Source organism: Pseudorca crassidens, chromosome X (genome assembly GCF_039906515.1).
Source record: "Pseudorca crassidens isolate mPseCra1 chromosome X, mPseCra1.hap1, whole genome shotgun sequence".
Lineage (NCBI taxonomy): Eukaryota > Metazoa > Chordata > Mammalia > Artiodactyla > Delphinidae > Pseudorca > Pseudorca crassidens.
The window spans coordinates 68,876,059-68,902,773 of NC_090317.1; the positions used below are offsets into that span (position 1 = coordinate 68,876,059).

Here is a 26,715-nt window from a genome sequence, read left to right on the forward strand (position 1 = left end):
GAGGTTAGCAGCCTTCTCAGGTTTGAGTGCCATTAGCAGTACTAAACTAACAAAAAAAAAGGCAGAAGAGAAAGAGAAATCTACGAACACATAAGAAGAGAGCAAAGGTAGCAAAGAGATAAAGAGTAGTTACCCATGTTGAGGGGAGTGGCACATTGCTATCAGCCTGAAATGTGCGTATTTACCTACCTCTGCAGCAGAAATTAACTTTTAGCATGCTAGAAAGAGACTATGGATAAGCCAAAAGGAATTTAAAATGCACAAAACCAAGTACCTTCTTCAAAATACCTTTTCCATCTAGTGCTCAGCAGGAACTCATTAGGTATCATTTGTAAGCCCTGGAGTTCAGTTTATGTTTATATCAGTACTTTCAGTATGTACCTGTGTTAATAAGCAAAAATTATGTCACATATTTCCTACCAAAGGACTGCCTGTTATTAGATTTTCTTGGAGTGCATATAAAGAAAGCTAAAGTATTTTGGATATGACTTGCATAGGTGAGCCTTGCAGAATGACCCAAGTAAATGAAAATCCTATCTTGTATGAGTTTAGGGTAATTTTCCAGGTAATTTGGTCATCAGTGGCAATCTGATACATCTGTAAAAGGCAACAAACATAAATGAGAACTTTTACAGAAAAGTATAACTAAACAAAGTGGCAGGTCTGCTACTGATTCAAATGGTCCAGCTATGGAACTGAAAGTTAAGAAATGTGCTTGAGAGTTTTCTTCCACCTCCATATTAGTAAACATAAAGACTGAAAGTTGAAACTGTAAAGTAGCAAAAAAAATAGGTCCAATTCTACTTTCTCTTTCGCATTATCTCAGCATTCCAGCTGCAGTGTGAAATGTATGGTAATGTCTCCATTCTGTGCACAAACACAATAGGGCTAGCAATCTTAGAAGCACTGAGAGATTCATACCAATTTCCTAAAGTTCTAATAAACGAGCCCAGTGAAATAATTCACTATTAAATATGTCTAAAATATGCCCTTGGTGAATTACTCTTAGTGTGATAAGGTTCTCTTTATGTGTTTCCCCCCCTAATTTCATGATTTAAAATGAATTGGTTCCGAAGGTTTTTTTTTTTTTTTTTTTTTTTTTTTTTGCCGTATGCGGGCCTCTCACTGTTGTGGCCTCTCCCGTTGCAGAGCACAGGCTCCGGACGCACAGGCTCAGCGGCCATGGCTCACGGGCCCAGCCGCTCTGCGGCATGTGGGATCTTCCCGGACCAGGGCACGAACCCATGTCCCCTGCATTGGCAGGCGGACTCTCAACCACTGCGCCACCAGGAAAACCCTCTGAAGGTTTTTGTTGTTGTTTTTCTTTCTTTTTTTTTACGTCTTTATTGGAGTATAATTGCTTTACGATGATGTGTTAGTTTCCGCTTTATAACACAGTGAATCAGTTATACATATACATATGTTCCCATATCTCTTCCCTCTTGCGTCTCCCTCCCTCCCATCCTCCCTATCCCACCCCTCTAGGTAGTCACAAAGCACCGAGCTGATCTCCCTGTGCTATGCGGCTGCTTCCCACTAGCTATCTATTTTACGTTTGGTAGTGTACATATGTCCATGCCACTCTCTCACTCTGTCACAGCCTACCCCTCCCCCTCCCCATATCCCCAAGTCCACTCTCCAGTAGGTCTGTGTCTTTATTCCTGTCCCACCCCTAGGTTCTTCATGACATTTTTTTCTTAAATTCCATATATAGTGTTAGCATACGGTATTTGTCTTTCTCTTTCTGACTTACTTCACTCTGTATGACAGACTCTAGGTCCACCCACCTCCTTTCTTTTTTAATACTTTTTAACATTGTCATTAGTTTTTATTGCCCTGAATTTGGCAAATGCCTTGTAACTCTTTGTTACTTTATTAGTAAACAGCATGGAATTTCACACTGCTTAGATGAAACATATGAAGCAGAGCACAGGTTTCATGATGACAAAAATGTGATGATAAATGAGTTTCTTATATGAATGGGGAACAAGGTCTAAACTTTCTTCACAGAAGTTGCCTAAAGAAACAAAAACTATGAAGAGTTTTTGCGCAAACTGCTAAATAGGCCTTGCTGCTGGTGTTATGCCCTCAGAGATGTAAAAATTTGGTAGATAAAAGGAAAACTGGTTTAGGAGGAGGGGGCTTCTGTGGATAATTTTTGTTCATGAGTTGATTTTCTGTGATAGTGGTGGTGGTGATTTTTTTGTGGCGGTGTTTTCTTTTGTTTTGCTATGGCGTTCTCAGAATCCTTAGAGGCTGCAGGGATTTTAGAAATCATCCAGAGCAGGAGGTGGCTGTAGGGAATTTTAGAAATCATCTAGAGCAGGAATCAGCAGTCTATGGCCATTGAGCCAAATTCAGTATGCCACCTATGTTTGCAAGGCCTCTGTGCTAAGAATTTTTTTTACATTTGTTAATGGTTGGGAAAACAATCAAAAGAAGAATAATTTTTTTGTGACAGATGACAATATGAAATTCAAATTTCGGTGTCTGTAAAATAAGTTTTTTGTTTTTGTTTTTGTTTTGTTTTGTTTTGTTTTGCGGTACGTGGACCTCTCACTGTTGTGGCCTCTCCCGTTGCGGAGCACAGGCTCCAGACGCGCAGGCTCAGCGGCCATGGCTCACAGGCCTAGCCACTCCAGGGCATGTGGGATCTTCCCAGACCGGAGCACGAACCCGTGTCCCCTGCATCGGCAGGCGGACTCTCAACCACTGTGCCACCAGGGAAGCTCTGTAAATAAAGTTTTATTTAAGCACAGCCACACTCATTCATTTGTGTGGCACAAAAACAGCTGTGGCTGTTTTTGTGCCACAGTGACAGAGTTGAGTAGTTGTGACACAGATTATATGCCTGCAAACTCTAAAATATTTGCTTTCTGGCCCTTTAGAGAAAAAAAATAGCCAATCCCTGTTCTGGAGGCATCAAATTTTTTAGCAATATAGTTCAACCTGATGGTTTTGTGGTTTAATGAATGAATACTTAGGTGATGCGAGCTGCCCAAGATCCTTAAGCTATTTGTTCATTTATTCATTCATTCAACACACATTTATTGAATATCTAACACAATGAAGGAAATCCTTTTATCCTTCAACTTACAGTTGAGAAATATAATTACAAAATCTAAGAAGTCAGTCTAACATTTTCTCTCCTCTCCCTCTCCCCCTCTTACCCCTGAGGTCCCCCACACACCTCGCCCATTACTTCCTCTTCTTTTCTCCATACCCCTCCCCCTACAGCTAGTTTATAAGAAGTTGGGAAGAAAACCAAGTTTAAATAACATTTATTTCAGACTTTTAAACTTTTAAAGTAAGTTAAATGTAATTTTAAATTATAAGTTTCTCTTTAAAAATGTATCAAGAGCTTAATTTTAAATGTTTTAGGTTTATAATGATCAGATGATAACAATATTCATGCATGACTGTTTGATACTGTTAAGCATTACATGCAACATGGATGGATAATTGTAAACTTAGTTCTGTTTCCAAAGCCTCAGGAATGCAGAATATATAATTGACTCCAAAATCCCTGATGGGTTGACAATTTATAAATTGCTCTTTAATCTCTGTTTATTATTAGGTAATTCTTCAAGTGTTATAAACACTGAACATAACTTGTATTATGAAAGCTAACTATTCTAAAAAAGGATGCAATCATATTTAATAACCACTAAAGAGTTATTTAATAGGATTATTTTTAGTAAAATTGAATTTTTACCTTAAAGGAAAAATGCAATTGTAATGGAATAGGTTTTGATTTTATTAGCCTTCGATGCTTGAATCTTAGTCTCATTTACGTGGAGGTAGTTCTGTCTGCTAGATTGATGGTTTTAGTGCTGATAAAATTTTTGTAAATAATAATTGAATGTTTACACAGAGCAAGATATTGTGCCTATGCAATTGTCTATCGAGGATTAATATTTTTATTAATTAGTGGACAGATAGTTCTGTTCTAGATAAGAGCATACATTATTATGCTTGGATGCCACAGATGACTTTTAGGTTCTTCCAGAATTTCTTCTTTTTTTAGGTAAAATAAAATGACTCTCTTACGTTTGTTAGTGTAAGGTAGATAGCTAGTGGGAAACAGCCGCATGGCACAGGGATATCGGCTCGGTGTTCTGTGACCGCCTGGAGGGGTGGGATAGGGAGGGTGGGAGGGAGGGAGACGCAAGAGGGAAGAGATATGGGAACATATGTATATGTATAACTGATTCACTTTGTTATAAAGCAGAAATAAACACACCATTGTAAAGCAATTATACCCCAATAAAGATGTTAAAAAATAAAATAAAATAAAATAAAATAAAATAAAAAAATAAATAAAATGACTCTCCGGTGTTTTAACTTACATGCCTTTTCAAATGGACTGGCAGATTGTCATTTTCAGAATACTGCATTTGTATGGTATCTGAACAGTAGTCATGTCTGTTATTTTCAGTAATATATGTTTTATTTCTGTGTGTGTCTTTGGAGGGATGGTGTTATAAATAAATTCAGTGGCTAGATTTATTGAAGAAATAAACACAAGCTTCTCAATTAAGATTTTTAAAATCCAATTAATAACTGCAGCATTTTCATTTCATTCCATAAAAATCACAGAATTTTAGAGTTGAAAGGGACCTTAGAGAGCATCTAGGCCAGCCCTCTAATTTTCAAATCAAGTTTCAAAGAATTAATCATCTTGTTTTCCATTGTCGCCCTCCTCCATTTAAGTTTTTGTTGTTGTTGTTTTTGCTATAAACCCCTTCAGAGTTTTAAAAAGTAGAGTTAATCCCTAACTTACAAATATATTGTGTTTCAGAAGTGTTTGTAAGTCTGTTGTTTAGAAGTCAGAACATTTTTTTCCATAGAAACAATATTTAATTAGTGGTGGGACTAGCCCGCAAAAGGAATTAACACATTATGTGCCTGTTGTTTTTGTTTTTGCTTTTGCAATGAAAGATGTTTTAAATAATCAATGCTGATTTTCTCTGGGGAACAGGAAGGAGATGGCATTGTAGAGGAGCATGTCAGGGGCTTTCTTTTTATCTGTTATTCCTTAGGTGGGGTAGCGAATACATATTGTGTTCATTATATTGTTTCCTGAACTTTTTATATGCTTGATATAGTTCATAATTTTACAATGCTATCTTAGTAATAGAAGTTCAGTTTGAATGTGAACATTTAAAAATTATTTACCTTGAATCCTGATGCATAAGGGAAACATGGTTTGATTAGAGAAGGATAAAGAGATAGCTAGAAATTTTGAAGGGGTTTTATGGGTACTTTCAAGGGCTTAGATTTTTTGATAAATTACCTTTTTTTGACCAATGTCATTTTAGAAAGTATGTTTTTGCTGTTAAGTGTGTCACCAACATTTATCTTTTACCTATTGGCCATATATAGGCAACGTTTCGAGAGAGAATAAAGCAGGTGGATAGTCATTGTGAGATAACTGGGTAAATTTTGAAAGGCAAAGAAGATTAAATTGCATATGCATGTGCAGACATATGCGAGATCTTGCTTGAAATATAGTTACTTGAACTGGGGGCTTATGAAAAATAGGAAAATGAGGGAGTAAAGCTTGTATGAGGTCTGAGTAGGGTGAAAGGCAGTGAGGGAAACAATTGAGTTAAGCACCAGAAAGGTATCATTGACAGTAGAAGGCTTATAGAGGTTTGAGGGTACATGGCATGTTGTAGGAGGTTGGATTTGGCAAGACAGTGTGCAAATAGCTATTAGTATTTTTGAAATTTTTATAATTGAGGGAATGCCTTATGTATTTACAAGTATACGTAAACAGAAACCGCTACCATTCATTACATTCTAGAAAACAACTGAGTTAATTTTCTCAGTAATTTGGTTAGCTTTTTTGTGTGTATGCAGGTTGTTTTTTGGTTGATTTAATTTTTGCTCTTTTGCAGTATACAACATTGACTTTTATATAATGACATTAATCCATTTGTACAACTCATGTATAGCTTAGCAAAAACCTAAGTACTACCTGCCTTTTGAGAGATTCTTGACCTAAGAAGCAAATTTTTCTTCACTAAATTGATGGTGCATTTTAGAAGGATGCGTGTCCATTCTACAGATGTCTATTTTTTATTCTGCTTTCTTTCAACTCCACTTCTGGAATATTATCAAGACAAAAAATTCGCCCAAGAATCCATCACCTGGTTACAAACCTTGGCAAAAGTGATCTTGTGACCAGTGTCTAAATTTAGCATTCACATTAAGACTAAAGAGGGAGCACACACAAGGTAGAACATAATAAAATACAGTAAAGAGAGGAGTGTTTGAAAAGAGCATAGAAGCCATTTAAGAAAGCAGTGGGGTTAAAAACTTCATAGGAGGCCTTCAGAAACAAAGAGAAACCTAGAGAGAAAGAGGGCAGAAAGAAAGTACAATTTGACACTTTTAATGGGTAATATAATTTACTTTATATCTGGACCACACATTTAATTTTTACCTTTTTAGGTATGTATTAGAAACATAACCATCTTTCTAATATTGGCTATGGTTTTACTTTTATGTATGTTTATGGACAATAAATCTATGAACATTAACTGTCCACTCTGAAACTTCTTCCCTCTTTTTTCTTCTCTTCTGCAGATCTCAGAGTCATTAAGACATACTACATGGCAGAGACTAGGAAAAGGCAATTCAAGACAGTTATTAGACGCTACAAGGGTAAGATGAAGCAGACACTTCTACATATAACTAGGAGAAAGGTGTAAGCCCTTGGAGCATTTTCCAGTTTATACTACATATTTTATATTTTCCAAATAATTTCCCTTTTTGTTTTTTTTCTAAGTACTGGCAAGATGAATAAGAAGATATGTTTTTGCTACTGGAAATGGAGAAAGAAATCTTGATATTTTTCTACTCCTGAAGAAATCTGTCTGAATCTCTTGAGATCAATGCCAACTAGAGTAATGTTTTTAGAAAGCTTTTATAAATGTAATGGCAGCTTGTTTACGCTTAAATTTATCCTGGTAATTTGTATGTGATATATGGAATGCTGTACATTTTTCAAGTGATTAAAGTTTCTTTACCTTAGAAGATGTTCAAATATCAGAATATCAAGGGACTGTAAGCTTATTAGAGCCTGTGGGGTAAAGTCATGTGAGTTTACATGTTGATGAGGGTTATTCTTCATTGCTAATGTAAGTGAAAGACGCCTTTAAAAATTCTCAGTGCTTTAAAATGAGACAAATAAATCTCCAAGATAGAAAGGCTAGAAAATTAGAAGACAGTCTAAGTCGAGTACTTCCTTTATTTTTTCTTTTTGATTAACAATTATTTGCCATTAAGGTACAAAGCATTGTTCTAATTTATGCAGAAGCTGTAGAAATGAATTAGATTTTCCATTATTTAATTAAAGTTTTAAGTTAAGGTGCTCCATCTTCTCATTGTTTATAACACCACTGTATATTTATATTTTAATCTTTTGCTGTTTTGAAGACCTCATTATCTTGTGTGTTATTTACTAGACCCCTTGATGTAACATTGCTCAGTCTTTTAGAGGGAAAAAATGTCACAAAGTGACATTGTCACACTAAATATTACCTTTCAATGTTTTCCCTTTCAACATGCTTTAAGATTGTTGATCCAAAAATCAGTAACCCATTTATGGCAATTATGTTTTTCGGTCTCAACTGGTGAGAACAAGAAGGCACTTATGCTTTCTGTAATTCCATTTTCATAGCTTGGTCCAGAGCTGATAACTCTTAGGATTCGGTATTGATACACGTTTGTGTTTGTAAAAAACTATGCCCTTGTTCATTAATTATGGATTATTATGGCTACTGAAGAAGCATTATTATATCCATGTAGTTAAGTAATTTTTTGAGGAAACACTTTAAAATTAGTAAGCCTAAATTTTAAGCCTAATCTTTGCTATCTTTTCAACTATTATATTTTCTCAAATGATTTACTTTTTATATTTTTCTAACCTGAGCAGTAATCTAGGGCCTTTAAAAAATTATAATAGGCAAGATATTTGCATATTTTCAAGACTCGTTGGGAAATTTATAGATAGCTTTGTTTTATAAGCTAATTCAACAAGCCCATGTACAATACACTGTGGTATGGGCCATGGGAGATACAAGGATAAAAGAGACTGTCCCTAATCTTAAGAATTTACCATATAGTAGTAAAGACAAAACATGTATGCAGATTACTCTAGCATAAGATAGACTGTGAAGAAGTAAATTGTACTTTGTTTCTAAATATATATATTTGTAAGCCAGAATAATAAGAAAAAGAATCAGTTATGTAAGATCAACTATATTAAATTGTAAAGCAAAAATGTTATACACATGGAAAGCAAGTGGGATAGAATTAATTAACTGTATTATATACTTGCCAATGATAGAGTTACGGGCTACACAGTACCTTAGTAGCAAATGATGGTAAGAAAGCTGGTATAAGTCAAATAGAAGTATATTACAAGTTAAATCTTTTAAACATTAATTTCAAAAACTATTTAGAGAAAGTAACTTCTGTATGAGTAATTTGTTATATCTCAATATTCTTTGTATAAATGTATCTGTAAGTTTATTATGAAGGTGTTTTACTTAGCTATTCTAGGCTCAAAGGTACGCCTCTGAATTTGTTGGGGGGGGACATTCATTAGATCAGATTTTTAAAGATCTGAAATTCTTGAATAGCTAATGGATGGCTTGGTATCATCTTCAACTAGGTTCTTCAGGTATGGCCACTGATAGAAAAGAGGACATGTTGGCATGGTCACGCAGGAGGAGGACTCCACACAGACCCGAAAGAAGGGGTAAGAGACAATAACAAGTACCTGGAAATTCTTATAGCTGATTGGAAGATAGATATATTAAAGATTGTTATATTACAGAATATTTTGATTGACTCATGTAACTGCAGGTTTTCTAATACAAAACCATATGAATTGACCATGGTTATATAGATGAGATTTTCTCAAGCTTAAGACAAAAAATATCGTGATTGACTAAAAAAGAAGAAAAGTTAGTTACCAACCTAAATATTTTAGTTCTTTATTTTAAATAGCATTGGTTGTGGTTATTTGTTATATAATCTAGCATTATATATAGATAAATTACATTTAGCTCTTACAAGTAATGTGTATGTGTTAAGGTTAATGTTTTCCCTTCTATACTCTTGGTTTAAAAAGATTCTAGAATGTCCCCTAGCTTCATGGTAAATCCTCCATTTACCTGATCCATTTATTTAATTATCCATATTCTTTATCATTATCATTATACAGACAAGCTAAACAGTAGGGCCACTGAAATCAAAAGATTTAATTGCACTACACTTTTTCTAAGTGAGTGAAACTGTCATTGGAATACTGTTATACAATTCTCCATCTGGTCCTCTTTCTCTAAGCTTGCCTTTATTATCTTCCTCTAACTTCACGCAACCAGTATATGCATGGTATCTCTAAGTAGAAATGATATTTTCAGGTTTATTGGCAAGTGAACAAATTTTATGTAAAAGTGCTCTCTAAATTGTAGAGAGATAAATAAATTTTATTTTATTGGTGCGAGGTGATTGGTAAGAAAACCTTTCCAGTGCTTTTCTCCCTGTTTCTTTAATCCCCCATGTAGCTTCTTTCACAGAACTCAAAACACATGACATTCATGTTTCTATCCCATTTTTACATATTAACATTTGTCCTGGTTGTCTTTAGAAACAACAAAGTATTATAAAATAGAATTTTAAAAAATTAATACAAATACTGAAATTTGTTTATCCATATATTATGGATATATGGATATGGCATGATATATCGTTAGCATGATATTTGTCAGCTTTCAGGATTGTCACGAAGGCCTCTTAAGGATAGTTTATAAGTAATGCTCTAAACAGACCAAAAATATGTTGACTAATACAGGAAAAGCAGTCTTAGACTCAAGCAATATAAACTTCAAGTTAGATTCTTTATTCTCCAGTAAAATAAAAACAAAGCAAAAATCATTGTAAATCTTTATATTTGATCTCTTCTTTATCGTTTGTTCCCTGCCATCTTTGTGTTACTTTAGCCTCATTAGCTAAAAAGAATCATAGGATAATAGAGCATGAAGGCTACACCAGAAAAGAGGCAATATGGAGTTGAAGTTAAAAGCCTGAGCTCTGGGGCCAGACTGCCTAGATTTGAATCTTGGCTCCATCATTTCCTACTGGAATGACCATGAGCAAGATACTTAATCTCTGTATGTATCAGTTTCTTCATCTTTAAAATGGGGCTGATAATCATAGCAAAGGGGATTTGAATGAGTTAACTCCTCACACCATGCAAAGCTCTTGAATAGTGCCTGTCACACAGTAGGCAGTAAATATTAGCTGCTGTTACTGTAATGTGAGATTGTTAAGTCCTATACTCTGCTGTTGTCCATTCATTTTAAAAGTATGTATTATTGAATACCTGCGTTGTGCATAACTCTATGTTAAGTAAATGGAGATACAGTAATGAGCAAGACACAGTCCCTGCTGTTGAGAAACTTAACAGTTTAGATGGCAGAATATCTAAACTACCATGTAGAAGTTTTATCACTCTGACAAGTTATAGATTTTACCTTATAACCAACTGAAACTTTTACCACTTCACTTTCTATGCATTTCTACTTGTATGTTCTTAAGCATTAATAATGCTACTCAGAAGGTATTTAAATCATTTGTTTATCCAATGTGGCTATAGTAAAGGGGTTGTGAAAAAAGAGTGGCAGTTTCAATATTTGGAAGCTCCTGTTGTTAAAATAGATGAATTAAAGTCTTACTTGTTTTATAATAGAATCTTCAGATTTTTAAAGGATTTTGGAACTTTGCTCCTGCATTTAAACTTTATTATGTGCCTCTTTGGGAGAAGCATCTGTTGGTAAATTTAGGTAATCCTGTGCTCATAATAAAAACACGAATAATGCAGAGCTTAATATAAGGACTGCTTCCTGGACTTTGCTTGACATGTTCTTTTTTTAATGTTAGAAACATATCCTTATTGATTAGATATTGCCAGAAGCTAGTAGTATTGAAAGAGAGATTAGCATTTACTAGAGCAATCAGAGGCTTTGATATAAATATTCATATAATCAAAGAAGTGAAACAGCAACTTAGAGTATTAAAAAATGGAGGATTGGAGAGAAAATGGAATAATAAGCCTCCAGGTTTGTTAAAATGAGTGGACACACAGACCAGTGGACAAGAATACCTGTATGACATGGAGAGGCCATTTTTCAGCTCTGATTACATCCATCATCAAGCAGCCTTATGATCTTTATTCGATTTCTCAAATTGACTTCCCTTTGAGATAGAGAATTCACTGAGTGGCCAATGCAAATATCAGTCAACTTGGTAGTTTTTTAAATTATAAATTATTAAATTGACTGTTGGGTTCAAATCCATCTCATATATAGAATAAGCCATTTTTTTCCTAGGGCCTTTTCACTGCCAGATAAGCTCTTCATTGCAGTTTCAGACCAACAGAGCTTAGAAAACAAACTTCGAGGTATAGAGAAAGCAACAATAATTGCAAAGCTTTTCCTGACAATTAATATATCTTTCCTCTCCCACCCATAAACTCATATGCTTATATCCCCAATAATGTGGGAAAAGATTTTCACTTACTTTCTAGATTTTTCCATTAGATATCTACTCAGATTTCTTATCTTTTGACCTAGCTTTTATCAAGCCACTGTTATCCCTAACAGTATTGAAGTAGTGGTTAAAATTATTCCTTTAATTGCAGTTAGTTATCTTTAGCTTGGATTGAAGAGACAGTTCTTTGGATGGCTTGCGTATCCTTGAAATTGTGGGCATTTCCAAAGTCTCTGCTAAATTAGTTCTTTAGAGAGAAAACATTCAGCCTATAGCCCACATTTATACAAAACAAATAGCATCCAAAATTTTTTGGTATATTTATTTTCTTCCTCTCCATAAGTTTTGCCCCCAAGTAGTTTCCTTCTAAACCAATCCCTTGATTCTGTGAGTTAGAACATTTCTTGCTAGTGAAATTTAGAATGTCTCTAAAACCAGAATTCTTATATAAATTCACCTTGCAAGAAAAGGTGATTCTGCTACCTTTATCAAAAATCTTTTTTTTTCTTACTCTTTCATTTTCCTATCGAAGCCCAGTGGGCTCCACTCCCTTGAAATGAGTGGACTTTTGGTAGAAAAAATTGTTCTTGCTTCAGTGCTAAACAGCCTTTTCTGGTGAGAAATATGAAATCACTGACTTGAGAAGCAAAATGCATTCAGTTTATCAATATACAGTTATCTGTAATATCTGAGAATTCTACCAGGTGAGCTGCTCCAGGTGTGTTTTAATTTTTTACTTGTCCTTTTTGTGCCCTGTCCACATGGTTATTAGCTATAGGTATTCACTTAGAGTACTTATGACTATGAGCAACTGCATCTTTCCCTCAGGTCATGCTGTTAAATTGAGCAGTGCTGCATATAAGCAGTACAGTTTGTGGCTTTCCAGTTATACACTATTGGGTCAGGTACTTCCAGTGTTACTTTCATGTTTGTTTTTGGCCTACTGTGCTGTTTCAGCTCCCTGTGTACAAGTAGATATTCCTTTCATTATTTTTTCTTACCTGCCCAGCCTCACAAAGCTTATTAAGCTATATATTAATACCAAATAAATAAATATTTAAAAATCCGTGAAAAGTTGTGATGGCTTAATAAATCGAGCATTTAGGTGTTCCTCCTGGAACTTGTCCTCATGTGCTTAAGAATAGTTAATTCATTAATTGAATAAATATTTATTGAGGATTGTTTCTAGTATCAAGCAAGTTTCTTCTCTGGTACCTGCTGTTTTCTTTTTGTCCAGCTTGTTTTCACTTACTTTCATCTCTTCTTTGATAGCTCTCTGATATCTCCAAACCTTTTCTTCCAAATTCATTTCTAGGGGGAAAAAATTCAGTACAATTTTGTTATCATTCAAAGATCTTAGTGAGCCAATTTGAATTCCTTCTTTTGTTACTCTTGTGTTTTTATTCTGAATCTAATTGCTTTCCTTTATTATGGCTAGCTAATTCCAGTATATAGTTGAGACCTTTCTAAAAACTTTTATTCCTCATACTAACGTAGTAGTAGTTTTACAGTGTAATGGGGCTTAAAATATCAGTTTCATGTTTTGAACTTGAGGCTATCTAGCTACAGCAGGAAGGCCACATTGTATATGATAGCAGAGGAGGAAAGTAGATTGACTCCTACTTTTACAGGCTTTTTAATATTTCTATAGTGTTCATTTTAGCGAACTTTTGTTATCATGATGTAGTAATCACAGTTATGTTTTAAAAACAACTTCTAAATTCTGTGTACTGTGAAAATTATAAAAGTTAAAGAATTTCATAAAATTTCATATTTTCTGTTTATGTGTAAGCAAGGCTTAAAGAAAAACTACTATGATATCAACCGTTGATTACTTCAGGGATTTTGACCCTTGAGAAAGAACTTTCTTTTCTTAAATCATTGGGTTTTTTCCCCCTATACTATAATATAATTACTCCTTAGATAGTGTGTTTTCAAATAATTAAATTTCTTGTCATCCTCCTTGATCATTTCCTACATTTCTCACCTTTTCTTTAAGAATGTGATCTTAAAATGGTGTATATGCTATTTGTATTGCTCAGCCTGAAATGGAAAGATGAGTTGATGTGAAGATGATATCTGATTCAGCCTTAAGCTGCGACTGGTCTCTTTTCAGCTTTAGATAAGTCTTTTGTCTTTCAGGATTACCATTGGGTGTCCAGTATGAATTAACTGTGATGATTTTGAAAGGGGGTATATTATCTTTCAGGATCTGTATTGAGGCCTTCAATTTTATTTTACTCTTGTGCAGCAGGAATAAATAAGTTGGTTTAAAATACTTTAAAAATGTGCCTCAGCCTCTGAAATGCCTCTTGATTTGGCCTGCTCTTTAAAAAAGACGTTATTTTTCAAACTTTGTCGTTTATCCAAACTATAACTGAAAGACATGTACTTTACAGCCTAATGGACTCATAATGCATGATTACACAACTTTAGAACCCATTTTGTTAAATGAGGTGGTGACATTTTATGCGCTATTAAGCCAACTAGAATAATTTTTTTGCTCTTAGCCATAACTTCTCTGTGTCCTTATTGAAGAAATTTTGGGGTGTGTTGTAGAACGTTTTTGACAAGAGAGAGCGTTTCTAAAGATATGTGGAAACAGGGCCTTTTTGCTATTATTCCCTCAAGAAAAATAAGACAGACGAAACTTGTGAAATGGGGAAGTAGTTGAAATGTCGCAGTTTGTGTTATAACACATCAAATTATATTTGTTTAGTATTAGTTCAATTGGAAAAGTGAATATTAAAATTACAGCTTTATTCCCTTTTTAAAAATACCCTACCAGTTATGAGAGCTCATATGTGTGAGTGTATGTGTGTATAAAATAAAGCATTAAGAGCTATACTTTCAGCATTTCATGTTTTTGCAATCCAGTGTATTTAAAGCAGCTCAAGAAGGTAGTCCTGTTTTCAGTACAATATGAACAGTTTTATTTCTGTTACTGTTTACTCAATAAACTGAATAAAAGAGACTAGAAAATAGTTTGCTGAGTCTTGGATGAAATAACTATAATATAAAGCTACCCTGTATAATATAATGTGTTGTCCTGGATTTCTTATATGTTGACAGTTTCCCCCCATTCTTTGCTGTGCAAATCTACTTGAAATTGTCTAACTTTCCCCCCAAAATGAATTAAATTTTCTTCTTATTATATGTGAACTACAGAAAACAAGAAAGCAAAAAGAATATAAAAAATCATCAATGATTCCATCTATTCACAGCTACTGATGTTAACACTTTGGGGGTATTGCTTTCCAGATCCATTTGTACGCATGTGTAAACTCATACACACATAACATTTTTTCCACAAAAAATGTTTTGTACTCTGCTTTTTTCACTTAATGTGTTTCTGTGTTACTGCATATATTTCTGAATGGCTATATTTTGCTGTATGCATTCACTGTAACTTGTTTACATGATTCTCCACTGTTGATCATTTAGCCTAAACCCAATTTTTCCCCTATTAAAACAGCATGGGAATGAACATCCTTATGGCTAAATTTTTCATCCCTTTATTCCATAAATATTCATTATTCGTTGAGTACCTTTACTGCGTGTCAGCCATTGTGTTTAGTATTGGGTTACAACAGTGAGCACAAAACACAAAGTTACTACTCATGTGCAATTTAAATTCTAGCAGGAGAGCAGTTGTTAATCAGATAATCACATTGTTGAATATGTAGTTTATAACTGAAATGGATTCTCTGAAAGAAAAGGAATACTGTTCTGTGAGAGAATATAGCCAAGGATCCTGACTGGGGTTAGGGAAGACCTCATTGAGGAGGTGCTGCCTGAGCTGGCAGTTAACTAATTGGAAGAAGTTGAGGGCAGGTTGGTGTTTCAGAGAGAGAGATTATTCCAGACAAAGTGAAAGGTATTGTGCAAAGGCCTTGTGGCAGGAGGGATTATAGTCTATTTGAGGAGCTGAAAGAAAGGTAGTGTGGCATGAACACTGAAAGCAGTAGTATAAGACATGACTAGAGAGGAAGCTAGAGGCCAGGGCAAGCAGAGCCTCATAAGCCATGGTATGGACTTTGATCTTTATCCTAGGAGTGATAGGATGCCATTGAAGGGTTTTTCTGTTTGTTTGTTTACTTCAATTTATATTTTTTATTAATTAAAATTTTATTAATTTTTTTAAAAGGTAACACATTCACATGGTTCAAAATTCAAAAGGAACAAAAGGATACAGAATTAAAAAAAAAATCTTCCCCCTACCCTGTTCCCCGTCCCAGAGGCAAACATTATTACCAATTTCTTTGGTATCTTTCCAGAGATGATCTTTGAATATAAAAACAAATATTTAGGAGTGCCCATCTCTTAACAATTTCACCAAAACAAAGTATTATCTTTGCTAATCTGATCGGATAAAAATATATATCAGAGTTGTTTTAATTTGCACTTTTTATTTGTATGAGTAAAGTTGAGCATCTTTTTATATTTAGGGCCGTGTGTGTGTGTGTGTGTGTGTGTGTGTGTGTGTGTGTATATATATATTTAGCAATGCTTTATTTTTACTTTTTTTGAGTTTTTGAATTTTATTTAATTTATTTTTTATACAACAGGTTCTTATTAGTTATCTATTTTATGCATATTATATGCATTGAAGGATTTTAAACTGAGTAATATCTGATTGCAGGCTGAACTATTCGGACCAGGAGCAGAGCGGATGCAAGGAGATCAGTTAGGAGATTGTTGCAGTGATTTATGTGAGAAAGATGATAGCTTGGATTATGTTTGTGGTGGAAACAGAAAGAAGTAGACAAATTCAAGAGATTTTTAGGAAGTAAAATTGATTCAACTTGGAGAATATTAATATATTTTTTTAAAGCATTAAGTTCCCAGAAGTGGAATTCTCAATGCAAAGGGCAGAATTATTTTAAAAGCTTATGGCAGATATCAAATTGCTTTCCAGAAAGATTATTTCAGTGCACTCTCCCATTAGCAGTGTATTAGAGTACCTATTTCCATATACCTTCACCAACAATGAGCATTAACTTTCTTCTTATTTTTTAATACCTTTTACAGAAATTGATTAGATACTTCAATTTTTTAAATACATTTATTTATTAATTTATTTTTGGCTGCACTGGGTCTTCGTTGCTGCACGCGGGCCTTTCTCTAGTTGCAGTGAGCGGGGGCTACTCTTCGTTGTGATGCGTGGGCTTATTGCTGTGGCTTCTCTTGTTGCAGAGCATGGGCTCTAGGCACATGGCTTCAGCAGTTGTGGCTTGCGGGCTCTAGAGTGCAGGCTCAGTAGTTGTGGCACACGGGCTTAGTTGCTCTGTGGCATCTGGGATCTTCCCGGACCAGGGCTCGAACCCGTGTCTCCTGCATAGGCAGGCGGACTCTCAACCACTGCACCACCAGGGAAGCCCAGATACTTCAATTTTTAAAATGGAGATTATTTCACCAACTAAAATAATATAGTAGTTTGGGAATGTGTGTACATATTTTGGTTTTGGAAAGTGTAGGTTTCATTCTTAATATCTGTTTCTAAAAGCTGAAACTAAAACAAAAAGATTTAATGGGAATGTTGCCTCGGGAACTTGGGAAAAAGAAAAATGTACGGTAGATTTAAGTCAGATTAAGTATGACTGGAAAGTTGTGTTTTTGTTGAAATTTTTAATAACCCAGCTTCTGTTCTATATAGTCAATGCCAAGACTCATACTTTCCTAAACACTGTATTGTAACTGTGCTCTGTCATGAGGATGGACGTAGGGTTCCAAAATATCTTACATAAACATACTGATAAAGAGGCCAACGTATGTAAAGATTTTGACCACAAAGATGGAAATATGGAAATATTTCTTAAATTTTATGTAATATTTTGATAGCTTAATAGATAAGAAATAAATGTATAGATAACTTCAAATAAATGTATGGATAACTTTTTGACAATATGAGGATGGCTATAGCTGAAAGTAAGAAATTTAGAGAAATAAGTAGCTTTTAAAAAACTATTGAAATAGTTTGAGTTTAAAAGATATTGACCTTAGATTCAGAATAAAAGTTATGTTTGTAATGTTTTCGTATTTTCCTCAAATATTTACATAATTCTACACTATTGAACTATATTTATTTTTGAAATGACATGTTACTCACTGCTTTTGTTCTCTCTTTCAACAGTTAAAAGATGTTGATACTCAGAAAATCATAAAAGCAATGCTCTCTTATGTGTGGCCCAGAGACAGGCCAGATCTACGAGCTAGGGTTGCCATTTCCTTGGGATTTTTGGGTGGAGCAAAGGTAAGAATAAGAGAAATTATGTATTGTTTGTTGCTATAACTAGGAAATACTATGACATTTTCTAGTAAAGAAACTTAGGCTGATATAAGTCACTTTGGGGAGTATTGTCAACATTTAGGGCCCTCGTTTATGTAACTCTTCTATTCAGTCAGCAGAAATTATATGATAATGCCTGATTTATCTATGTATCAGACTTATAACAGCCTCAACCTAATGGAATTCTTCCTGAAACCAGTGTAAGATATAGGATCGTGGGTTGTAACAAAGCATAAGGAACTTGTAAAAGAAGCTCCTCAGAGTCCTGCTGGCTTTTATTTAATACATATTTCTGGTAAGCTTAGTTTTCAGTTCCTAGTAAATTGAAAAGAGGATGAAGACATTTTAGGTACATTAATAGTCATAAGTGGTAAACAGCAGTGTGACATGAAGGGAAAAATAAAACAGAAAAACTTAAAAAAACCCAAAAGCCAAAAAGCTGGGCATTTTGGTACATTCAGTATAGGGACCCTCTACATCTTAGCAGCCTCCTCAGTTTATCACTATACTGTAACACATTTTAATAAGGCAAAGTTATGATAATGATTCTGGGCTTTCAAGAAGAACTCCTTTCAATTTATTCAGATTTTAAGGTCAGTGAATTCTATTATCTTTAGGTACAATATATAGTCATAGTACATATTATAGTCTCAAGTCAGGCTTCCTGGGCTCTGCCTCTTACTAACCTTGTAACCTTGGGTAAATTGCTTACTGTCCATTCCTTGGTTTCCCAGTTTGTAAAAAAAGGTAAAATAGGTTGTCATAAGAATTAAATAAATTAACATATAAAAGACTTAGAACAGTACCTGGCACATAATAAAACATTATATACGTGTTAAAATAAAAATAGATTTGGATTTCCATCAGAAATATGGTACAAAAAAATGTCTGCTCAAAAGTATAAATGAGATTTGGCTATAATTTGGTTATCATTCTATGTATAAGGGTTAATACATTGTTTTAGAACCCAGTTCTTATCACTTATTTCTTCTCTGTGTCCTGTGTGTTCCCTTTTATTTACTCATTCTTTACCCTATCCTAAAAATATTTACTGAGAACTTGTCATACAAGTATGGTTCTTGGCCCTGCAGGGTATTCAAATATGAGTAAAGCACATTTTTTTCTCAAATTATAAGGATAAGACAAGTTTTACTTATTGTCATAATACAACATAGGTCATAAATGATTGAAAATAAGTACCATTCAAGTATTGGAGGGCTTCAAAGGAAAGAACCACCAATATGGGGAGTCAGGAAAGGTTTCACAGAGGAGGTGATGTCTGAGATAGGCCTGGATTGATGAGTAGGATTGTTACAGGTATAGGAATAACATGGACAAGATGAGAGAGATCATATAGTGTGAGTGGAGAAGTGAGTAGTCCAGTTTTGCTCTAATGAAGAGATAATGTTTCAGAGGAATTAGAAGTAATCTTGGAAAGATAAATAGAATTCCTACTGTGAAATACCTTAACTGTAAAACTGTAAAATTTATTTAATCATGTTGGAAGTAGGAACCTCTATTTTGAGTAGAAGAGTAATAAGGTTAGAGCTGTACTTTAGGGAATTAATTTGACTGTTGTATAAGATGAATTAGGGTGGTGAGAGACCTAAAGTAGGGATACCATTCATTCATTTTCATTTCATGCATTCATTCAGCAAACACTTACCAGCCAGTTAGGAGGCTAATGTAATAGCCTAGATGAGAAGTAATAGTAGTTTGTACTGGAGCGGGTGATAGAGATGGTAATATGGAGAGAAGAGGTGCCAGGGATATTGTGAATTAAGGGAGGTAGAATCAACAAGACTTAGCAATGGATGAGATATTAAAAGTAAAAAACAGAATAGGATTCAAAGATGATGCCAAGGATGAGAGAATGATAATGCCTTTAACAGAAGTAGGTAGTAAGTCAGGAAGTCTTGTTTGGGAAGATGAAAATTTTGGTTTCGGGCATGTTAAGTTTGAGGTGCCAGTGGAACATCAAGTGGCTCATAATACAAAATGCAAGACAAGCTCAGGAAGGAGCCCAGGGCTAGAGATATTGAGGTGATAGTTGAAACAATGCAAATTAATGAGTTCATCAAAGAAAAGAACAGAAATAGACAACAACTGCAGACGTCACTTGTGATAAATGTGTTCCTGTAGGGAAGTAAATAATAGTGGAAAAAGGGAAGGCATGATTAGAGAGTAAAACCAAAATAATTCAGTCAGACTCCATCTATTTTCTGGTCTCCTTTCTCATCTATGGGCTCTGGTGAGTACTCTCCCAGTGAACTTCCCTGGGAGAGAATTTAAATGAAGATTCTGAGCAACAAACCAAGAATCCATACTTTATTCTCTTTGTCAAGCCGAAAAGAGAGAACTGTATTACAAATCTAATTTTGTTAGCTAATGTTGAAAAATTTTAACTCATTCATTTTTAGAACAGTATTGGTTGCTGAATTGTCTTTTACCTACAAATTACTGAAGGATAAGGATTCTTCTGAGCTCCTGTGCAAGGCAGTATTAGCAAATTGCTCTTTATTCCTTCATGTGATTGTAAGTACCTTGCTGACAAGTTAAAGGCAGATTGTTTTCTGGACTTTCTTTTGAATTGAAGAGAGCAGATTAGAAGATGACCAAGCTAGTCAAAGGGAGGAGTCCTAAGTACTGACATTTGTGTTAGACTTTGTTTTTAGAGTGAATTTCAGTCCTTCAAAATGTAAATTTTTGTTGCTTGGTGACAGGTCGATATCAGGTATAAAATGCAGACCAAGTTAACATCCATAAGGACTGAAGTATTTTCAGAAGGCTAATATTTGATTCTTCCGTCAACAAACACTGAGCACCCATAGAATGGAAAGTGCTGTACTAATCTCATATAAACTGATTACAAGTAAACCGAAATTAATATAGAGAAATAAGTTTTCCAAATGTATTTTTGATTTCTTTTGGATCAGGAAAAGGAGGAAATTACCAGGTGTTATGATGCATGCTGGTACTTTCAGAGCATATATATTAAAAGTTTTCTTTCACTAGGTAGGAACTACACCACAGAGCAACTTTAGGAATGTAGAGCGTAGTAGTAGCATTTAACCATTCCTAACATCATTTGTTCAGCTTCTATACTGTCCTCAGTTTAAAAATAATCACTCTGCCAAATCTTTAAAACCTAGTCATTATTTATTTATTTATTTAACACCTTTATTGGAGTATAATTGCTTTACAGTGTTGTGTTAGTTACTGCTGTATGACAAAGTGCATCAGCTATATGCATACATATATCCCCATATCCCCTCCCTCTTGTGTCTCCTTCCCACCCTCCCTATCCCACCCCTCTAGATGGATACAAAGCACCTAGCTGATCTTGCTATGCTATGTGGCTGCTTCCTACTAACTAGCTGTTTTACATTTGGTAGTGTATATATGTCCATGCCACTCTTGCACTTCGACCCAGTTTACCCTTCCCCCTCCCCATGTCCTCAAGTCCATTCTCTATGTCTGCGTCTTCATTCCTGTCCTACCCCTAGGTTCTTCACAACGTTTTTTTTTCTTTAGATTCCAAATATATGTGTTAGCATATGGTATTTGTTTTTCTCTTTCTGACTTACTTCACTCTGTATGACAGTCTCTAGGTCCATTCACCTCACTACAAATAACTCAATTTCGTTTCTTTTTATGGCTGAGTAATATTCCATTGTATATATGTGCCACTTCTTCTTTATCCATTCATCTGTCGATGGACACTTAGGTTGGTTCCATGTCCTGGCTATTGTAAATAGAGGTGCAATGAACGTTGTGGTGCAGGACTCTTTTTGAATTATGGTTTTCTCAGGGTATATGCCCAGTAGTGGGATTGCTGGGTCGTATGGTAGTTCTATTGTCAGTTTCTTAAGGAACCTCCATACTGTTCTCCATAGGGGCTGTATCAATTTACATTCCCACCAACAGTGCAGAAGGGTTCCCTTTTCTCCACACCCTCTCCAGCATTAATTGTTTGTAGATTTTTTGATGATGGCCGTTCTGACTGGTATGAGGTGATACCTCATTGTAGTTTTGATTTGCATTTCTCTAATGATTAACAATGTTGAACATCCTTTCATGTGTTTGTTGGCCATTTGTATATCTTCTTTGGAGAAATGTCAGTTTAGGTCTTCTGCCCATTTTTGGATTGGGTTGTTTGTGGTTTTGATATTGAGCTGCATGAGCTGCTTGTATATTTTGGAGATTAATCCTCTGTCAGTTGCTTTGTTTGCAAATTTATTCTGCCTTTCTGGGGGTTCTCTTTTCCTCTTGCTTATGGTTTCCATTGCTGTGCAAAAGCTTTTAGATTTGGTTAGGTTTATTTTTGTTTTTATTTCCCTTTCTCTAGGAGGTGGGTCAGAAAGGATCTTGCTGTGATTTATGTCATAGAGTGTTCTGCCTGTGTTTTTCTCTAAGAGTTTGATAGTGTCTGGCCTTACATTTAGGTCGTTAATCCATTTTGAGTTTATTTTTGTGTATGGTGTTAGGGAGTGTTCTATTTTCATTCCTTTACATGTAGCTGTGCAATTTTCCCAGCACCACTTATCAAAGAGGCTGTCTTTTCTCCATTGTATATTCTTGTCTCCTTTCTCAAAGATAAGGGGACCATATGTGCATGGGTTTATCTTTGGCCTTTCTATCCTGTTCCATTGATCTGTATTTCTGTTTTTGTTCCAGTACCATACTGCCTTGATTACTGTAGCTTTATAGTATAGTCTGAAGACAGGGAGCCTGATTCCTCCAGCTCCGTTTATCTTTCTCAAGATTGCTTTGGCTATTCAGGGTCTTTTGTGTTTCTATACAAATTGTGAAATTTTTTGTTCTAGGTCTGTAAAACCTGCCATTGGTAGTTTGATAGGTATTGCTTTGAATCTGTAGATTGCTTTGTGTAGTATATTCATTTCCACAGTGTTGCTTCTTCCAATCAAGAACATGGTGTATCTCTCCATCTATTTGTATCATCTTTAATTTCTTTCTCAGTGTCTTATAGTTTTCTGCATACAGGTCTTTTGTCTCCTTGGGTAGGTTTATTCCTAGGTATTTTATTCTTTTTGTTGCACCGGTAAATGGGAGTGTTTCCTTAATTTCTCTTTCAGATTTTTCATCATTAGTGTATAGGAATACAAGAGATTTCTGTGCATTAACTTTGTATCCTGCTACTTTACCAAATTCATTGATTAGCTCTAGTAGTTTTCTGGTAGCATCTTTAGCATTCTCTATGTACAGTATCATGTCATCTACAAACAGTGACAGTTTTACTACTTCTTTTCCGATTTGGCTTCCTTTTATTTCTTTTTCTTGTCTGATTGCTGTGGCTAAGGCTTCCAAAACTATGTTGAATAATAGTGGTGAGAATGGGCAACCTTGTTTCGTTCCTGATCTTAGTGGAAATGGTTTCAGTTTTTCACCGTTGAGAACAATGCTAGCTGTGGGTTTGTCATATATGGCCCTTATTATGTTGAGATAAGTTCCCTCTATGCCTACTTTCTGGCATGTTTTTATCATAAACAGATGTTGAATTTTATCAAAAGCTTTTTCTGCATCTATTGAGATTATCATATGGTTTTTATCCTTCAGTTTGTTAATATGGTTTATCACATTGACTAATTTGCATATATTGAAGAATCCTTGCATTCCTGGGATCAACCTCACTTGATCATGGTGTATGATCCTTTTAATGTGCTGTTGGATTCTGTTTCCTAGTATTTTGTTGAGGATTTTTGCATCTATGTTCGTCAGTGATATTGACCTGTAGTTTTCTTTTTCTTGTGACATCTTTGCTGCTTTGGGTATCGGGGTGATGGTGGCCTCATAGAATGAGTTTGGGAGTGTTCCTCCCTCTGCTATATTTTGGAAGGATTTGGGAAGAATAGATGTTAGCTCTTCTCTAAATGTTTGATAGAATTCACCTGTGAAGCCATCTGGTCCTGGGCTTTCTTTGTTGGAAGATTTTTAATCACAGTTTCAATTTCAGTGCTTGTAATTGGTCTGTTCATATTTTCTCTTTCTTCCTGGTTCAGTCTCAGAAGGTTGTGCTTTTCTAAGAATTTGTCCATTTCTTCCAGGCTGTCCATTTTATTGCCATAGAGTTGCTTGTAGTAATCTCTCATGATCCTTTGTATTTCTGCAGTGTCAGTTGTTACTTCTTTTTCAATTCTAATTCAAGTGATTTGAGTCTTCTCCCTTTTTTTCTTGATGAGTCTGGCTAATGGTTTATCAGTTTTGCTTATCTTCTCAAAGAACCAGCTTTTAGTTTTATTGATCTTTGCTATCGTTTTCTTCATTTCTTTTTCATTTATTTCTGATCTAATCTTTATGATTTCTTTCCTTCTGCTGACTTTGGGGTTATTTTGTTCTTCTTTCTCTGATTGCTTTAGGTGTAAGGTTAGGTTGTTTATTTGAGATGTTTCTTATTTCTTGAGGTAGGATTGTGTTGCTATAAACTTCCCTCTTAGAGCTGCTTTTGCTGCATCCCATAGGTTTTGCGTCATCATGTTTTCATTATCATTTGTTTCTAGGTATTTTTTGATTTCCTGTTTGATTTCTTCAGTGATCTCTTGGTTATTTAGTTGTGTATTGTTTAGCCTCCATGTGTTTGTATTTTTTACAGACTTTTTCCTGTAATTGATATCTAGTTCCATATTGTTGTGGTCAGAAAGATGCTCAATACAATTTCAGTTTTCTTAAATTTACCAAGACTTGATATGTGACCCAAGATATGATCTATCCTGGACAATGTTCCATGAGCACTTAAGAAGAAAGTGTATTCCGCTGTTTTTGGATGGAATGTCCTGTAAATATCAGTTAAGTCCATCTTGTTTAATGTATCATTTAAAGCTTGTGTTTCCTTATTGATTTTCATTTTGGATGGTCTGTCCATTGGTGAAAGTGGGGTGTTAAAGTCCCCTACTATGATTGTGTTACTGTCGATTTCCCCTTTTATGGCTGTTAACATTTGCCTTATGTATTGAGGTGCTCTTATGTTGGGTGCATAGACATTTACAATTGTTATATCTTCTTCCTGGCTCAATCCCTTGATCGTTATGTAGTGTCCTTCTTTGTCTCTTGTAATAATCTTTATTTTAAAGTCCTATATTGTCTGATATGAGAATTGCTACTCCAGCTTTCTTTTGATTTTCATTTGCATGGAATATCTTTTTTCATCCCCTCCCTTTCAGTCTGTATGTGTCCCTAGGTCTGAAGTGGGTCTCTTGTACACAGCATGTATACAGGAATTGTTTTTGTATCCATTCAACCAGTGTATATCTTTTGGTTGGAGCATTTAATCCATTTACTTCTAAGGTTGTTATCAATATGTATGTTTCTATTACCATTTTCTTAATTGTTCTGAGTTTGTTATTGTAGGTCTTTTCCTTCTGTTGTGTTTCCTGCCTAGAGAAGTTCTCTTAGCATTTGTTGTAAAGCTGGTTTGGTGGTGCTAAATTCTCTTAGCTTTTGCTTGTCTGTAAAGGTTTTAATGTCTCCGTCGAATCTGAATGAGATCCTTGCTGGGTAGAGTAATCTTGGTTGTAGGTTTTTCCCTTTCATCACTTAAAATGTGTCCTGCCACTCCCTTCTTGCTTACAGAGTTTCTGCTGAAAAGTCAGCTGTTAACCTTATTGGAGGTTCCCTTGTGTTTGTTGCTTTTCCCTTGGTGCTTTTAATATTTTTTTCTTGTATTTAATTTTTGATAGTTGGAGTAATATATGTGTCTTAGCATGTTTCTCCTTGATTTTTTCCTGTATGAGACTCTCTGTACTTCCTGGACTTCATTGACTGTTTCCTTTCCCGTATTAGGGATGTTTTCAACTATAATCTCTTCAAATATTTTCTCAGTCCCTTTTTTTTCTCTTCTTCTTCTGGTACCCCTATAATTCGAATGTTGGTGCGTTTGATCTTGTTCCAGAGGTCTCTGAGAGTGTCTTCAATTCTTTTCATTCTTTTTTCTTTATTCTGCTCTGCAGTAGTTATTTCCACTGTTTTATCTTCCAGGTCACTTATCCATTCTTCTGCCTCAGTTATTCTGCTATTGATTCCTTCTAGAGAATTTTTTATTTCATTTATTGTGATGTTCATCATTGTTTGTTTGCTCTTTAGTTCTTCTAGGACCTTGTTAAACGTTTCTTGTAGTTTCTGCCTTGTATTTTCAGGATTTTGGATCATCTTTACTATCATTGCTCTGAAATCTTTTTCATGTAGACTGTCTATTTCCTCTTCTTTTGTTTGGTCTGGTGGATTTTTACCTTGCTCCTTCATCTGCTGTGTGTTTGTTAGTCTTCTCATTTTGCTTAACTTACTGTGTTTGGGGTCTCCTTTTCGCAGGCTGTAGATTTTTAGTTCCCGTTGTTTTTGGTGTCTGCCCCCAGTGGGTAAGTTTGGTTCAGTGGGTTGTGTAGGCTTCCTGCTGGAGGGGACTGGTGCCTGTGTTCTGGTGGATGCAGCTGGATATTGTCTTCCTTGTGGGCAGGTTGCATCTGGTCGTGTGGTTTGGGGTGTCTGTGAATTTACTATGATTTTACACAGCCTCTCTCCTGATGGGTGGGTTTGTGTTCCTGTCTTGGTAGTTGTTTTGCATAATGTGTCCAGCACTGGTCCTTGCTGGTCTTTGAGTGGAGCTGGGTGTTAGCATTGAGATGGAGATCTCTGGGAGATCTTTCACCATTTGATAATTCGTGCAGCCGGGAAGTCTCTCATGGATCAGTGTCCTGAAGTCGGCTCTCCCACCTCAGAGGGTCAGGCGTGACACCCGGCTGGAGCACCAAGACCCTGTCAGCCACACGGCTGAGAAAAAAAGGGAAAGGAAGGAAGGGAGGGAGGGAGGCAGGGAGCGAGGGAGGAAGGAAGGAGGGAAATAATAG

General features: G+C 35.3%; 1 protein-coding gene across 4 annotated transcripts in view; it reads left to right on the forward strand.

Annotated features, from left to right (window-relative positions):
• ABCB7 (ATP binding cassette subfamily B member 7) overlaps positions 1-26,715 on the forward strand; it is a 139,448-nt gene that overhangs the window by 41,192 nt on the left and 71,541 nt on the right. For 3 of the 4 annotated variants that reach the window (XM_067723999.1, XM_067723997.1, XM_067724000.1), the window contains exons 2-4: positions 6,595-6,672; positions 8,687-8,773; positions 17,702-17,821. In XM_067723999.1, the coding sequence (XP_067580100.1) occupies positions 6,595-6,672; positions 8,687-8,773; positions 17,702-17,821 (285 nt within the window). The remainder of the gene's footprint in view (positions 1-6,594; positions 6,673-8,686; positions 8,774-17,701; positions 17,822-26,715) is intronic. The other variant, XM_067723998.1, reaches the window with a different exon arrangement.